This window comes from Clytia hemisphaerica, unplaced genomic scaffold (genome assembly GCF_902728285.1).
Source record: "Clytia hemisphaerica strain Z4C2 unplaced genomic scaffold, Clytia hemisphaerica genome assembly, whole genome shotgun sequence".
In the NCBI taxonomy this organism is placed as follows: Eukaryota; Metazoa; Cnidaria; class Hydrozoa; order Leptothecata; family Clytiidae; genus Clytia; species Clytia hemisphaerica.
In genome coordinates this window covers 134,813-152,167 of record NW_027103373.1, presented here as the reverse complement: position 1 = coordinate 152,167, position 17,355 = coordinate 134,813, and the positions used below count along the sequence as shown (strand labels likewise).

At 33.7% G+C, this 17,355-nt stretch overlaps 2 protein-coding genes across 2 annotated transcripts; both read right to left on the bottom strand.

The window, feature by feature from the left end:
- Positions 1–165: 165 nt before the first annotated feature.
- On the bottom strand, positions 166–7,843 carry LOC136824016 (HMG domain-containing protein 3-like). The gene is made up of 9 exons (XM_067080178.1): positions 6,220–7,843; positions 5,342–5,795; positions 4,683–4,819; positions 4,006–4,185; positions 3,235–3,478; positions 2,783–2,925; positions 2,093–2,218; positions 1,021–1,239; positions 166–648 (listed from the first exon to the last, which is right to left on the bottom strand). The coding sequence occupies exons 1-9, from the start codon at positions 6,958–6,960 to the stop codon at positions 226–228; spliced, it is 2,667 nt and encodes an 888-aa protein (XP_066936279.1). The 5' UTR covers positions 6,961–7,843; the 3' UTR covers positions 166–225.
- A 4,733-nt stretch (positions 7,844–12,576) lies between these two features.
- On the bottom strand, positions 12,577–15,169 carry LOC136823995 (NAD(P)H-hydrate epimerase-like). The gene is made up of 4 exons (XM_067080156.1): positions 14,922–15,169; positions 13,835–13,980; positions 13,326–13,584; positions 12,577–12,877 (listed from the first exon to the last, which is right to left on the bottom strand). The coding sequence occupies exons 1-4, from the start codon at positions 15,145–15,147 to the stop codon at positions 12,666–12,668; spliced, it is 843 nt and encodes a 280-aa protein (XP_066936257.1). The 5' UTR covers positions 15,148–15,169; the 3' UTR covers positions 12,577–12,665.
- Positions 15,170–17,355: the final 2,186 nt, after the last annotated feature.

Here is a 17,355-nt window from a genome sequence, read left to right as displayed (position 1 = left end):
AGCCAATTAAATTTTATCTGTAAAGAAATAACTTGATGATGAAAAACATAAGACACCCTCAAACGTCATTAGGTCAAGTTCCCAATGAAACTTTTTAAACACAATATATCAAATATATCAACAAAAGAAGTTAATGTTACAGTTAAAGTTAAAGTTATTATGTTACAAGATTATTAGATGACATATTGATAGTATTAGTTCAAAAATTGTTTTTCCAGGAATTTGTCAATTAAAAACAAATCGCAACAATTCATCACGTGTTACTTCTTTTTCATAAATAGATAAAGCTGCCTTCTGTTCTTGTACAATTTCAAGATTATCATAATAGTCCATAAGGTAATTGTAATAAATATGATGTGCAAGGTTTTGGGTGCAAGCTGAGCGATTTCTTTTATTGTTTTTCTTGTTATTTAAACTTTCTGGGTAGCTTGTTTTTATGCAAGTGCTTTGGAGACACAAATCGATGTTGTGGAATTCACAAAGTTGAGACTTATGTGGATTTGTTTTTGTATGAAAACGGTCACCGCATATGAAACGCCTGCTGCTCTGAGTCAATGGATGACAAAAAGGTTTATCAAGAGCTATCTCTTTTGTTTCCTCATCTTCATCTTGGAATTCAGGTGGAACAACTATTGGAATATTCATCATCTAGAAAATTAAGATAGAATTGATTAAAATTTATGAATTTAGTTTTATTAAATTTTAATTTTAACTTTTGTTGATGATTGTTGATTTGATAATCCATCTTATTGAAGCTATCCAAATTTCTAAGCTGTAAATGGTTTCCCTGTAGTGTTTGAAGGAAAGTTCAAGTTCTATTTGAAATTCATGATGGCAGACTTGGCAGACTAAATAAAACAACCGCAACCATATTGCCTGACGATTACATAGCATGAAATACTGCCTATCAATTTCAAGTTAAGTTATTATTTCAAATACATTATTTTTGCTCCATTTTTCTTGAGCACTCTGTGGCTCTTTTCTTATCATGAATAATAAAGATTAGACATCCTTGTTAACCTTTTCTGGATCATTTTCCAAGTTTGGTTTCTCAAAGCAACCATCATTCTCTCCCCAAAAATGTTCAGCATGCTCAGGAGATCTGTTATTGATGTGCTGGACCAGAGTGCAAGGCGTATCACATACAAACATCACCGGTGGAAACTTTAAACTTAAATACAGATCTGCAGCATCTCGAACAGACTCTGTTAATATCATGAATTTTGAAGCAACAGTAGTCTAGAAATAAAAAAAGTAAAGAAAATTGATCCCGTCATATTTTCTTGCGTGAAACCACCATTATTATCTTTTTTTCAGTTTCCATTCTTATTCTTCAACAAGTAAACAATGAATACAAGTTAGGAGCAATTTAGGATGTTATCGACATAAACCCGACAGGCCTTGATTTTCATTTGATTTCCTTTATTTTGCTGTCACTGCCAGTTGCTATGTAACTTATAAACATTCAAAATCTATTTTATTTTAAATAAAAACATTTGTAAAACATTTTTTGAATAAAAAATGCAATTAGGTTGTCTAGTGCCCACATCTTATAGCATTTCATGAAAATATTTGTTTTGATCAATCTATAATGGTTGAAAAATTCCTTTGTTTTTGAAAAGTGGATAACAAAGATAAAAATACATAGGTGCCACCTATGATCCTGACCCAAAAAAGTTCATTTAAAAACCAAACCAAAATCAACGAAAAACCCCTACGGAGTAGAATTTTGAATGGTTGTTCTCCAATATAAACTACAGATTGCCTGAAATATAAGTGGGCGTGGCAAAATTTTTAACATTTTCAAATAAATGTATCAAAATTTTAAGAGCAGATGCACCTAAGAATCAGAAGAGCTCAATATAAAGTCTTCAAATCCTACTGAAATTTTGAGATAAGGTCACACATCTTGGGTGGATCACACACTCACACACACACACACACACACACACACACACGCACACACACACACACACACACACACACACACACACACACACACACACAATTTCAGCTCTCTAGCACCAACGGCTGGAAAGTTATGCTGATTCTTAGGTGAATCTGCTCTTAAGTTTAATGTAGATATACATACTCCGTGAGGACAAACAAGGTGATAGAATCCACCAGTATGACCAGGAGACTTGACAAATTGATGACAAGCAGATGTTCCGACTAGAATTGTTGCATAGAGTTGTTTTAAGTTAAGCTTCAACATAGCCTTTAAATAAAAGTTAAGTTATTTTCATCAAATTTACAGTTTACAAATACAATAGTCAATGTTTTATTTATTTCTTCAGGAATCCAAAAGAAAATTGGATTAAATGAACCTGTAAAATTTGCTATGCTAGTTTGTTACATTTTTAAGGGAAGAGAAAATTTGCTAAAATTGAACTTGGTATCACATTATTTTGATCACAAGACTTTTGAATTTCCATTTTGTTGTCAGTAATTTTTATGATAAAAAATTCTTTTACACTTTATAGTGTGAGAGAAACTTACGAAAACTTTTGTGCATTCTTTAATAAAATCTTGGCTTTTAATTGATATTATTGTTATTTATTATTATGAAAAATATGAGCAATCTGATTGGCTAAAACTATTTCATATGTACTGTAAAAATACAAGAACGCATTCAAAAAAGGGGCACGGTAAGCAAGAGTTTTCTGACGAAAAAATACCCTCACTCTTATTTTATTTTTGCCCTACCTCTTATTTTTATCTTGATAAAAATCATCAGCCAGGGCAGTTTACCATATCTGCAGAAATGAATTAAAGTGTTAACCTGTGATTTTTTTGACCCATTCTTTGATGTTTTGATATTGCATGATTTGGCCAAATCTTTAAGCTCATTGGCACTCATTGTTTCAATAGAATCAATTGTGGTTTTTTTGTCTCTTAAAATCTTTGAAAGCATCATTGCATCTCCTAAAAATAGAAACTTACCTTAACGGAACTCTTTTTGGCAGGAACAAATTTTTGGGAATTCGGTGAATTTAGACAAAATTTGCGAAAATTCCCCAAAACTAGTTCCCGCCAAAATTAAATATTTTGTTCACTCGCCAAAATAAGTTCTCCCCAAAATTAAATCTTTTGGTATTTTTCCTATATAACTTCTTGCAATATGCCATTCAAAAATAGTTTGTAGGTTTTCATTCAAAACGTCAAGCAAAATCGTCCTCTCTCCTCATTCTCTTTTAATTATGCTTAGAATACAAATTCCTTCAAACAAAATACCTTCAACCTCATCTGTATCATCTAGGTATGTACTTCTTTTTTCAGTTTCCGTGTTTATCTCATGCGATCTCATTAATGGGGAAATAAGTGGAGGAATGTCTGAGAGATTCAAAGAAAGACTAGGTACATGTTTTAAATATGCCCCCTTTTCCAAAAGGTGAGAAGTCAATACATCCATCATATTTGTCTGATAATCGGTTGATGTCAAACTATGTATTGATTCTAAGTTATCATCTAGATTAACCTTAAACAAAAAAAGAGAAGTGTTTTCAACAGTGTTATCCTTTTTAGTAGAGTCGATAAGCGTTGAATTGTTCAAATTGTAAATAGTAGAGCAATTTGACTTCAAAGATGTTACTTTAGGTCAATTGACGTCAAATTCCAAGCAGAAAGTGATGGCTTTACATGAGTTACGTTAGGAAATCGACCATATCTGTTTAAATGTGTTCTATATCGTTCTTTGAAAGCTTTCGAATGGTAAAAGTGATTTTGGGTTTTAGCGACTTTGACTTTCGCATTTTTCTGAGGGGTTGAAAACTTAGCTTGGAAAATGCAAAAATTGTTGCTATGACGTCACTAGGGCCACAAAATTTTTGGCACCCCTTCTTTATTGAATCTACTTATATGGTGGGTGAAATCTGTACAAAGTTTGGTAGACTATTCACAATTTGAACATTACGACCCTTATCAACTATTTAAATAACTTCAAAACACAAGAATTAGAAGGTGATTTAATTTCAAACTTAACATTAAAAAGTGTGACATAGCTACCTCCTTTATTGAGGTGCAATTCTTCTCATTGCCATCTCCGAAGTACAATTTTCCTGCAATCCCACATATCCCACAAACGGCATCAACCAAATTTCTCTCTGTCATTGCCTCAAATGCATAGTATCCATTATAAATGGTTTTGATAAGATAGTCAAATTCTGATGCTTTCAAGCGTGATGCCTAGATAAATAGAAATTTCAATTTATTGTGAAAAAATCAAGCAAACAAATTTTGGTGAGCAGAAAGTTGTCAAAAATGTCTCATTTGATTAGTAGTTCAAACCTTTGATGAAAATTCTTTATTTGATCTATTTTAAACATTATATATAATCCTACATATCTACACTTGCGATTTTAACCTCCAAAAATGAGATAAATACTTTAGAAAGAAAGCAAGTATAGCCAATTCCTACTATCAAAGTAATATCATACAGTCAAATCTGCAAACATGAATCATTGGAGTAAAACATATCACCTCTCAACTCTGAATCTTTTCATCTAATAATTTAATGACACTTTGGATATATTTATAAAACAATAAAAATTGATTAAATGGCAAATTTACTCATAATTTTGTGGATCTTCTTTGCAAAAAGTCTTACTCTCAAATGATCCATGTTAGCTGATTTGAAGGTAGCTTTAACAAGAAAACTAGTTTCAAAAAAAGTATCTCTTTACCACAGGTAATTTCAATTGAAGGCCTTTTAGCTTTCTTGTGATGAAGTTTGTGACTGGTGTACCATCTTTCAAAAATTCACGCCATTCCACCATTATGCTTAGACTTAACAAAACTTTGTTGGAGATATTGAAAAGTCCTTTGAAAAAAAAGCATTATCTTTAAAGAATGTTACGAAAGAGTATACCGTATTACTTTGAGTAAAGCCCCCTTTTTTTAAACGCCCCTCCTAAAAGAAAATTTATTTAATAAACGCCCCCTCAAATAAACGCAAATACAAGTGTTGATTGGGATCGAAAAGGAATTTAGTCATTTAATATAAACCAGAGCAGTTTTCGATGCAATTTTAGTCGATGAACTAAAGAAATTAGCACTAAAAATCCTGATATATATAACTTAAATAAAGACTACATTTGTTCTAAATATTACACGTTAGACTCAAATAATTTAATAAACGCTCCTCCTAAAATCGAAAAAATTAAATAAACGCCCCAGACACTTATTCAAAGTAATACGGTAGTTTAAACTAACGAACAAATAAAATCTAAGTACAAATAATTTTTGTTTTCAAATTATTCTAAATTTTAATTTTCAAGATGATTTGCTTTTTTAGGTTTTAGACAAATATGAAATAGAAACAACATATAAAACACTTTCTTACCTTTGTTATATGGAAATAGAACAACTGTAGCATTACAATCTGAATTTTTACACTTTTTGATCTTTATCTTAATCTTTTTGAATGAGACAACCTCTGTTATCAGGTATCCATGTTCCATACCCTTTTGATTCATTGGATCTGTTAAGGCGCTTCCACAGAGTGAACAATCAGTTTCTTCAGGGACATAAACTTCAATTGTTTCATCCAGTTTAAGGCTTTCTGCTAGGACCGTTGGTGGAATATCCAATGGAATTTTTCTTGATTTCTGAATCAATATGGTATTGGTTACAGCTGTTGAGATCTCAGCCAATTCTGATTTAGGTGTTTTTTCAGTTAGATTTGAGTCCTTAGTGGGATTAACTTTAGCATAGCTTAATTGATCAATTATTCCTTCTTTCAACTTCCTGGCAAGTGCAACTAAATGTAAGTGAACACAGAACTTCTTTCGTTGACCCTGTTAGGTAGAAAGACATAATAATTTGAAAAATGGAGACAAGCTGTATTAAAAGTTTACCCTGATAGGTAGAAAGACACAATAATTTGAAAAATGGAGACAAGCTGTTTTAAAAGTTTTTGTTTTCCTAAATTGGCCCATGCGCGGCCCTAGCACGACCCGAAAGCTTGGGCCAGTTTCGGTTCATCCATGTTCGAGCTTTTTTATGTGAATTATAATAAAAAATTTGGCCTGAAAATTCTCGGCCCATACCGTGGGTCATCGCATTGCTTACTGTAACTTTGATAAATTTTGATAAATTTGATAATCAAATTATTCAATTGACATGGCCTGGTCTACACATGAAGAAGAAAATTGAAAAAAATCCTTTCTGAACATTTCCCAGATCTTGTAATTCTATGAAAAAGTGGATTTTTAAAAGTACCTGCTTAGTTCTGCCAACCTTCTTCCGGCAACTATTAAGCATGCAATTCAGCTTTACTACATCTCGCCCTGTGGATGATTTTGAGGAGGTGACTTTAACGTGGGTGTAAGCAAGTGGTGCACCAGTAGAAACTAGAGCTTTAACAGCATAACTATTATTTGAAAGTTTCAAACAAATTGGAAAATTAACATCTGTCTCATTGAGATTCCTCATTTCTGTTTGTCTATGTTCATCAGGTGTAAAAAGGGTTATCTCTTCCAGAGAAAAACTAAAAATACGATACAGTTCCGGCGTGGTTTCATATGAAGAGTGCTGACAATGAAAATTCTCTCTCGAGGCACGAAATGTGGCTCTTAGTCTTGAACATTTTTTTGCATGGCAGGATACTTTGTTTCCTGAAATAAACAAAAATTCCCTGTCATGACTATTGCTTGTTGCAACAGAGCGTAAGGTTCCAGACTCTGGTGTTCCATAAATGGTAACTGATTTCGGGATGGCAGTGGAAGTCTTATTGTTTGCTTTGGATGATGGAGTGTCCAATTTTTTTGCATAGCTACCACCAAGCTCAAAGCCACAGCTGCAATATTTTGGTTTCTTACTATTTTTGTAACTATTGTTACAATTACTGCACTGACCATAACCTCTTTTAGTCCATCTTACCGGGCCATTGGCAGCAGCAGCATCAGGTTCCAAAATTTGAGTGTCGGTTTTACAATATGCATGGTCCATTAATGACTGCATTTCATGCTTTAGATTTTTTATGTTTAAGTCCAGGTAGAGTAGTCCAAGAAGCAAGTCAAGGGGTCAGCAACGTATAAATCCAATCCAACGTATTAACCAGAGTTAAGTCCAGGTAGAGTAGTCCAAGAAGCAAGTCAAGGGGTCAGCAACGTATAAATCCAATCCACAAATTAACCAGAGTTAAGTAGTCCAGGTAGAGTAGTCCAAGAAGCAAGTCAAGGGGTCAGCAACGTGTAAATCCAATCCAACGAATTAACCAGAGTTAAGTCCAGGTAGAGTAGTCCAAGAAGCAAGTCAAGGGGTCAGCAACGTATAAATCCAATCCACAAATTAACCAGAGTTAAGTCCAGGTAGAGTAGTCCAAGAAGCAAGTCAAGGGTCAGCAACATATAAATCCAATCCAACGAAATAACCAGAGTTAAGTCCAGGTAGAGTAGTCCAAGAAGCAAGTCAAGGGGTCAGCAACGTATAAATCCAATCCAACGAAATAACCAGAGTTAAGTCCAGGTAGAGTAGTCCAAGAAGCAAGTCAAGGGGTCAGCAACGTATAAATCCAATCCAACGAATTAACCAGAGTTAAGTCCAGGTAGAGTAGTCCAATAAGCAAGTCAAGGGTCAGCAACGTAAATCCAGGTAAAGTATCACAAAATTTCAGTATTAGTACAAAAAGCAAAAAGGCAAGGTGTTCGGAGAAAATCAAAAAAAAATTCTGGCTCAAAAATAACTTTCTTCCTTCTCCACGCGAGAGAAACAAATTACTGACCAAATCGACAGTTTGTCTTTCATTTTTCTAGCTAAATGAAAAGAGCATTATATAAAATTGTACTTTTTAAATTTTATTTGTTATTGAAATTTCAAATAAAACACAAAAGCAAATTTAACTGAATACTAAAAGTAAAATTTGATCTTACTTAATTGGGTCAGCTATTTTTGCTTCCCCCACGTGCGATTCTGAAGCTGTGTCCACGGCGATGCGAGTATATGAACAGCGGTAAAAATAACCTTATCGGCCCTTTACACCGGCCCTTATTGGCGTTATTTTTTCGTCGCTGGCGTAATAAGGCAGGGCCGGCGTATTAATATAAGGGGTGGTGGTCGAAATGAAATTAAATAATGGTCCGGCTAAGGGCTGGCGTGCGTCAAAGAAGAAGGAACGGTACCGTCACATTTAGTCCTCTAATAATTTAGTGCGTCCTATAATTAATTAATGCGGATTAATTATTTTGGCAAATAGGGGCTGATTTATTTTGGTGTTTATAATCCGCGAAAAGACCCAGAGGAGAGCGAGCCAAAATGACACCCAAGCGAGCTAGAAAGCCTCGTGGATGATAAATCCGACCAATCCAGATTTCTCATAGAAAAGCGAGGGGAATTCTTGTAAATCTCAATCATTCTAATTATGTAATTTTCTTCTATCTAATTTTTAATGTGGTACGGTGGGAACGTCAACGGTTCAAAGTAAGTTATTTCCTCCTATTATTAGTGCGTTTATTTTTTAGCATATTTTGGTGTAGATTTAAGAAATTGCTTGTATGGAGCTTGTAAAGCCGATAGAGCCTTTGGATGTTCTTCGGCATAGGTGTTGATGTTTGATGTCAGTAAACAATTTAAAAGTAGTTATATTTAAATCTGCAAAATCCGTGAAATAAATAATCCTCGTGAAAATTTATCTCATATCGCACGAGGGAACAAAGGCACAAAGGGCACGACCAAATATCTTTTAATTTTTCTGGACACAAGAACACAGAGAACACAAGATTGGATTTGGGAATTCTGTAATTGATAAAATCGGACACAAGAACACAGAGAACACAAGATTGGATTTGGGAATTCTGTAATTGATAAAATCGGACACAAGAACACAGAGAACACAAGATTTGGATTTGAAATTCTGTAATTGATAAAATCGGACACAAGAACACAGAGAACACAAGATTGGATTTGAAATTCTGTAATTGATAAAATCGGACACAAGAACACAGAGAACACAAGATTGGATTTGAAATTCTGTAATTGATAAAATCGGACACAAGAACACAGAGAACACAAGATTGGATTTGGAAATTCTGCAATTGATAAAATCGGACACAAGAACACAGAGAACACAAGATTTGGATTTGAAATTCTGTAATTGATAAAATCGGACACAAGAACACAGAGAACACAAGATTTGGATTTGAAATTCTGTAATTGATAAAATCGGACACAAGAACACAGAGAACACAACATTGGATTTGGGAATTCTGTAATTGATAAAATCGGACACAAGAACACAGAGAACACAAGATTTGGATTTGAAATTCTGTAATTGATAAAATCGGACACAAGAACACAGAGAACACAACATTGGATTTGGGAATTCTGTAATTGATAAAATCGGACACAAGAACACAGAGAACACAAGATTTGGATTTGAAATTCTGTAATTGATAAAATCGGACACAAGAACACAGAGAACACAAGATTTGGATTTGAAATTCTGTAATTGATAAAATCGGACACAAGAACACAGAGAACACAAGATTTGGATTTGAATTCTGAAATTTATCAACTTTGAATTAGAATACGGAATTAAATAGCCTGAATCTTCGATAATAAATAGCCTGGATTTTTGAAAAAATGGATAGCCAATGAGATTCGAGCTTTACTTCTTCACCACTACTGTGAAAAATACGACGTATATATTCTAAGAGAGAAAGACTCGATTCTAGCCTTTTATGCTTATAATTTATTGGGCAAGGGCATAGAGTTTACTTGTCTTTCCCACAATCAGGGTCGAAATATATTGGGACTTTTTGTTAATTCCTCGTTTTCAGCTATTTAAAGTTCGGGCGAAAAAGTGGCTTTTGGGCAAATTGATAAATTTATATGAATATTTCAATTCGGGAGGGAGGGGCTTATATATAGACTTCCAGGCTTTATTCTGAGCCCTATTGGACCATTCTTGGACTTTTAGTCTTAAGTCTAGCGTTAAGACTACCCATCCGACCTAATTTAGAATTAGAGCGCTTCCAAATCGTTTGTGGTTGTAAGATTTCGTGGGAATTTCCCTTTTTTCTCAAATATTATGACCTTTATTGCAGGCAAGGAAAAGTCTCGAGACTCCTGGATGGAAATTGAAGCCATTTATTTCCCATCCAGAACGCGCCGTAATTATGACTACGGATTGTATCTAGCGGTTCCTTTGTTTTTTGAGTACTTCATTTTTAAAATCTAGCGATATATTTTAGTTTCAATCCGGCGTTTGTGTAAGAACCACGCACGGGCGTTCTATCTGGATGGGAAATAAATATGGCTTCATTTCCCCTCAAGGAGTCTCAAGTCTAGTTTCCGGCAGCGGGGTCATAACTGGGGCCACCAAAGTTCTATACTTTCTGACAATTCTGACGGCCATTTTCTCTTATCGCCTCCGATTTCTACGGCAATGAATTTTAAAATTAGCCGTAGATATCGGGTCTGTGTACAGACAACCATGTTTAATGTTACTATGAAATATCATTTAGTCAAAACAGTTGGATGGATTCTCAAAAACCTAAAAAAGGTTGTAAAATTAAACAACGTTTTTGAGGGAAGAAGCTTCAAGTCGTTGAAATTCAGAAAAGACACGCAACCTCACCTCTTCGATTCTTTTTATTTGGTGCTTGAATTTTTTGTATATGGGTCTGTTTTCAACGACTAGTTTACTAGTCTAGCCTGCAAGGGGAAGACACTTGTTTATAAATAAAAGAAAAACATGTATCTAAATCTATGTAAATGGTTTTATACATCTGATGATTGCGTATGTAGCATGAAACTTTAACTTGGTGATTTTTGAAATACAATTTTATAGAAAAACAGCTATTACTTTTGTAGCCTGGATATCCAAGCTCAAAATTTTAGAAAAAACAAAATTTACCTCAACATACAAAGTTCTAAAATTATAGAGCTTGGTCTCCCTAGAGAATGAAAGTGAAAACCCATGTTTCCTAGCCAACCCAGGGCAGCAAAACAGAAATTAATAAAAAGCAGTCTTACAAGCATTGAGTTTCAAGCCGAAGGCTAGAGGTCAATCTCCTTGGTAGGATTTGAAGCCAACAAATCCTACCAAAGTTGCGCGGCCTTGAGCGACCCGCCTGGTTTTTACACAAATGACAGATTGAAACTAAAATTTACCGCTTCATTTTGAAAAATATATCACTCGAAAACAAAGGAATTGCTAGATTCAATCCGTCATCAAAAATACGGCGCATATTTTAAGGCTTCAATTTTTCTTGCCTGAGAAAGGTTAGAGATTGACCTCTAGCCTTCGGCTTGAAACTCAATGCTTACAAGATCTAAAACTATTTAAAACATCCAAAGATTACACCAAAGTCCATAAAAAAGTTTGCATGCATTATCATGACCAACCATGTTTTCTTGAAAAATGAACTTGCCTCTGTTTTCTTCTTTTTCATGTTTTCATGTAACAGAAAGCCCTATCTTCACTAGCAACTGGAGGACTATCCTATTTTTGCTTTAGAATTGCTCAACGCCGTGTAGATTGGCCCTTACGGTTTTAGCGAAGTGAGCGCAAGCAAGCGGACTGCATTCTCTTAAAGAGAATGCAAATCGCTCTAGGGAGACCAGGCTGTAAACCAGAGCATAAAATATCAAAAACTAGACTGTGAAATAGTTTACAGCCTGGATATCCAGGCTATTACTTTTGATGCATCAATTCAGAAAATTTTTCTGAAAAATTTAAAACAGTTCAATTCTTTGCAGACAGTTTGAAAAAATTTCGAAACAAAAAGGTTAATTACCCATTAAAACTTAGCACTTTTTATAAAAGAGGGTGATGCAAGATATTAACGTCTTTTTAAAGTTAATAATATAACGTCCTTTTTGCAATTAAATTTTTAATTACTTTTAAGGGATTTGATCAATTTGTAAAGGCAATTGTTAAAAGTGTAACGGAACTTGAAACATAAATTTTATGCTCAAATACCAAAATCAATTTTTGACTACTCAATTGTATACGAGCTGTAGCGCCCTCCCCAGTAGGCTAAAAATTGGCAGTATTGTAGATCTTCTCTCTAAGAAAGGGTTTTTTTATGCCCAGTCTATTAAACATTTCCCTTCCCCAGATTTTACCAACATTACCCATGAAATGTAATTTAAAAACCTATATTTCATAATATTACTTATATATGTACAAAACTGAAGAAAATAATCATATATTCCCTATAACTAAAAATGTGAAAAAATACACTCCGGTTCATGGTTTGAGCGTTTTAAATACGTAAAATTGTCCAAAGGCTGCATTTTTTGGTCAACATACTAACTGTTAATAAGTTTTACATCGAGTTTCAAGCCAGAATATTCAGAAAGAGAGCAAACTTCGTCAACCGACTGGTAGGAAAGGTAAGGGATGAGATTCCTATTCTTGAAATGGGCTTGAAATATATAAAGTCGATAAAAATAAAAATTATAAAGCGAATACGAGGTACAAGCACTCTTTAGGACCAGTTCAATGTTTAAATTACGTTCGTTTTAGTTACCACAAAACAAAACATTCTGAAGACCATCACGATTGCATCTGTTTACTGTATTTTGTCTACGTTGATAAAAATGCTTCCATTCATACAGTTAAATCTAAAATTTAGCCGGTACTCGAAATTCTCGTAACACCTTTTAGAAAAGTAGATTCTCTCCCTACCGATACAAGTACCAAATGTTGACAATCGCATTCATTTAATCTTTGGGAGTAGCACTACACATTCTTGGTCAGGAAATAACGGTAAATCTAAATGATATTTATCCTCTAAAGCTTTCGGAACGAATCTACCACCGAGATAATGTCTTTCACCACGGAATTTGGCAGCACAAAGTTTAGGAGCTGTTAATGAAATAAGAACGTCTGGATTAATTCCCTCAGCGTTTCCATTCTCCACATTCCAACCTGAAACAACGTTAAGTACAAAATATGTAACGGTTTTGTGGGGGACTTTTGTTCAGAAAGTGTAGCCAATATCTAGGAAAAAATAGAACCTAAGCGTATTTGAATAGAGCTTTTCGAAAGAAAATTTTAAGTCAGAAAAAAAATTAGCCATCCACTTAAGGTATTTGAGTAGAGCTTTTCGAAAGAAAAAAATTAGCAATAGTAAAGACGAGGCTGGTACAAAATTCAAAGATTTTTGTAATTTTTATAAAGTTGTATACAGTCTGATACAGTATACCTTATTACACGAAGATAAGCAGAAACTAACAAAAACTAAAACATTTCGTGTTACTTTTTAAAAGCCAAAAAATAAAAGAAAGTTTAAAGATTCGTGTTACTTACTCCCGTGTTAATTTCAAAGCCGTTAAATAATTGTGTACTTTGTGTAAAGGTATGCAAAAAATATTACCTGAGGGAACATCGACTGAGGCAATGGGAACTGAAATCGATTTCAACACTTCCAAAATCATATCAAAAGGTGCTCTGACATCCCCTCGAAAACTGAACCCAAAAATAGCGTCCACAACGAAATTGTAATTCTCACTGATGTAAGCAGAACTGGGCATTTCATCTAAAAATGGAATTCCCTGTCTAGCGCATTGCTCGGTCAAAATACGAAATAAATCTTTGTTTGGCCGTTTGGGATAGTAAACGACTGGATCATAACCCTATAAAAAAGGAGCATGAATTAATTAAAATAAAACTGGTGACATATTGCTTATTGCAAAGAAATACGATCAAAGTAAAATAGAGGTTTCACAAATTTTAAATTGAAAATTTTGAAAAGAGCTGTTAAAACGAAAGAATGATATTTGCTATAAGTGAAAGAAACAAACTAAATTCTGACAAATTTCGTATAATTCAAGTTTATAATCGAAAAGCTCATAGTGTATAACTTGATAAAGTTTCTATACATACAAAATGTCTGAGATGTCTTGCAGCAACAAGCCCATCGCCACCATTATTTCCTGGTCCACAGCAAACGAAAATACGATTCTTTCTTGTTGCATTCAACAATGAATCAAGCGGAAATGATTTGGCCACAGCACATGCGACACTTAGACCTAAAAATAGGAAAATACTTCTTGAGTGTACCATAATATTCCTAAATAGTGATATTGTATATATCATAGTGATATTTTACTGTCACAAGTACAATATATAACTTTTTTTTTTCCCATATCATATTCCCCAAGGCAAGAAAATAAAAGATAAGCAAGAAAAATTTATTTTCCATATTGTGGTAGCCAACGACTAGATTACCAAACCCTTCACATCCAATAATATGACAAGGGGGATTAAATCTTAGCTAATCAGATTGAGTTAATAATTATGGCCAGTTTGATGGGAAAAAATCTCTTAAAATGTAGCCAGACGTATTTCTTGTGATTCAAGCTATATTATACTTCTAATCTGAATATTACAAGGCTGATAAAATAAATTTATTTAACATAGGGTTGTTTTCTTCATTATTTCTCATTTTTCCTTTTTGCTAATTTAGGTATAATAATAATTTTCTATTGTTCTTATTATCAGAACAAAGAAAAGATTGGGAATAGCAAATAAATAATACCTTAATGGTATGAAATTTTGCGTGTTACAAAATTTCGCGATTCACAAAATTCTTTTGAGGAAATGTGTTTCGCGTGTATTAAATCTGGCAATTAACAGTTACTGAAAATTTTCACTTGTATTAAATTTCACGATTCATTAAATTGGGCATTTTCAAAAAGTGGGAGTAAAGGAAGAAAATGACTGATTTCACTTGAAACACACCGTATTGGGTGTAAACATACCAAAAATAGTAACAAAACTAGTGACAAAAATAGTAGCTAAGTGTAACAAATAAGTATCAAAAGAGTTGAAAATTTTTCGTGTGTATTTAATTTCTTGATTTTGTATTTTTGAAAAATTTAAACGGTATTAAATTTCGCGAAATTTGACCTAAAAAATCGCGAAATTTTGTAACACGCGAAATTTAATACCATTAAGGTATGAAAATTACCTGCAAGCTCCATCAACTGTTCAATAGAGAACTTGTACTCATTGAATAATTCAATATCAATATTTTGAGCTTCAACTTGATTTAAGAACTTCATGTTATTTATCCTCCAATCAGGATATGCCTTTGTTGAAAATGTTAATGGGTTTTGGTTAATGCAGCTTCTAGGGACTCTACTTGCTGTTCGTTTTACCAGATTTACAAGCAGTTTAAAAGTTTGTTTATGCATTCAATATTTTATTCCTAAAAAGATTTAATCATTAAATTGTCAAAAATAACTAGGCAGAGATAAAACAAAAATGATCTGAATTGATTATGGCTCTAGAAAATGATCCAAATAAAAGGGTTTCATTGAGTCTGCAAAAATAGTCTAATTTTTAGGAAGGAAAGTAAACTGATTGTGCTGAATTACTCATAATCAAAATCTAGTTTTTTTTTACCCAAATTTCAAAATAGATGGCTTTGGCTATTGTGCTAAAACAAAGAGGGTATTGTATGATTATGAAATCCAAAAAAAAATTGCGTAAAACAAAAGCTACAAGCCTTGTAGTATTTTACACTTCCTTCTCACAGACCCACTGGGAAACCTTCCCAGTGGGAAAAATTGGCCAGAATACCATCTCCAGTGGAAAATCATATACAAACATTTTTGTACCGCTAAAAAATCAAATAAAAGAATCACCACTGCAAAATGTTGCGTTATATTTTCCATCCCAACTGACTTGAAAACAATAGAATTTCTATCCCCAGCCATAAAAAAATGGGAATATCAATCCCCAGCAAGTCTGAGTCCGTTAATTTCACCCCCACTGCTCAAGTTAGCTCAAGCGATTAGATCGTCTGTCTCATATGCATGGGGCTCCAAGTTTGATTCCAATAGATGTCCAATTTTTTCAATTCTTGATTTTTTTTGTGATTCTCTCATCACTTTAATTTTGTATCACATTTTCATTAGAGTGAAGAGATATCGACGCGTTATGTAATGTTAATTGCTATTAGTAATTACACGTTCAATTCAATTCTATGATCTGTTCCCTCCTAGTGAGGAGTTTAATACTCTTATAACAACCATATTTTATAAGCATTGAATACTGAAATTCAAATAACGACCACGCAAGAAAGATAAGCAAATGATTGGATCAAGTGCCAAACATTTTGACCTGGAAATCAATTATTATTCTGCCTTTAAAGTAAAAAACGAGAAGTTCAATGATTCTGAAAAAAGTTATTTGATGATTCTCTTACAAAGAATTGCTCGCTCACTCGCTGGCTGAAAGTGAAACTGTCAGTCAGCAAATGCAGGCGCAAATGCAGGCGCAAACACAGGCGCAAACACAGGCGCAAACGCAGGCGCAAACGCAGGCGCAAACGCAGACACAAACGCAGGCGCAAACGCCTATACCCATTCTTCTATATCTCAGCCTTGAATAATCGCTTGTGGCAAAAAAAAGATTGAAGAAAAAAAACTTTAAAAAGTTCTTATTAAGTGATGCTATCATAGCTTATCTAAACCTTAGACAGAGAGCGGAGGTAATATATGCTAGTTACTTGTTTGTTTGACCTTTGAAGAATTGAAAAATTGGACACCCATCGGAATCGAACTCGGAGCCCCATGCATATGAGACAGACGATCTAACCGATTGAGCTAACCACGCTTTGAGAGTGGCGAGGGAGAGCATGAACTGATAAGAAAGAAAAAGGAAAGAAAGAAACGAGAAGAAAATTAATTCCCGCTTTGATGTTATTATCTAAACAAAAGGATCAGTCATGCCGAAATTCCTTTCCACACGTCAGCAATCTACTTTTTATAAATACAAAAATTAGATTGTAAGGAAGATTCTAAAAAATAGCTGTTTTCTTAGACGACTACGTTATAGGTACTTTATTATAGAGTTTCATGTATTTTCTACTGTAGCTCCTAAAACTAAACCATATATACCTAGTTTTCATGGAGATTTATTTAATTATCTGTTGCTTCTTTATTATGCTTTAGTAGCTCCCTTACAATTTGCTTTTATTGTAACAAACAACTCAAGAATGAGCTCTTTTGACAAAATCGTGTTATTAAAGAGGTACTATTTGAATTTTTTAAATGTGTTTATTTGTGTTAATTACCACTCACTCTTAAAAGTTTACACCTTAATTGTGTTACTTTCAATTTAAATACTTCTATACCTTGTATTCATGTAAAAAAAAGGTACTTCTACCATCGTTGTTTTTGCATAATAAGATCCTCTTTCCACTGCTACTTTGAGAAATGAGCTTTGGAAGTTAGGCTATTTTGTAAGTAAACACAAGATTTTCCGTATTTTTATAGATGAAGAAAACCCTTTCAAATTTCATGCACCAGCAAGGAGAAGGAAAAATATAAACGTCAAAACAAAATGCTAGAAAAATCAGAAGTTCAGGGAAGTGGACCCTCCGAAATCATTCGACC

What these genes read in the sequence shown, in the direction of transcription:
- LOC136823995 (XM_067080156.1), bottom strand. Translation starts at nt 15,147, where the DNA reads ATGCATAAACAAACTTTTAAACTGCTTGTAAATCTGGTAAAACGAACA. An exon ending in ACAGTTGATGGAGCTTGCAG is followed by an intron (nt 13,981 to 14,921) that starts GTAATTTTCATA and finishes TCCTATTTTTAG; the next exon opens with GTCTAAGTGTCGCATGTGCT. An exon ending in CAAGACATCTCAGACATTTT is followed by an intron (nt 13,585 to 13,834) that starts GTATGTATAGAA and finishes CCTTTTTTATAG; the next exon opens with GGTTATGATCCAGTCGTTTA.
- LOC136824016 (XM_067080178.1), bottom strand. Translation starts at nt 6,960, where the DNA reads ATGCAGTCATTAATGGACCATGCATATTGTAAAACCGACACTCAAATT. An exon ending in ATTGCACCTCAATAAAGGAG is followed by an intron (nt 3,479 to 4,005) that starts GTAGCTATGTCA and finishes TTTTTGTTTAAG; the next exon opens with GTTAATCTAGATGATAACTT. An exon ending in ACCTTGTTTGTCCTCACGGA is followed by an intron (nt 1,240 to 2,092) that starts GTATGTATATCT and finishes TTTTATTTCTAG; the next exon opens with ACTACTGTTGCTTCAAAATT.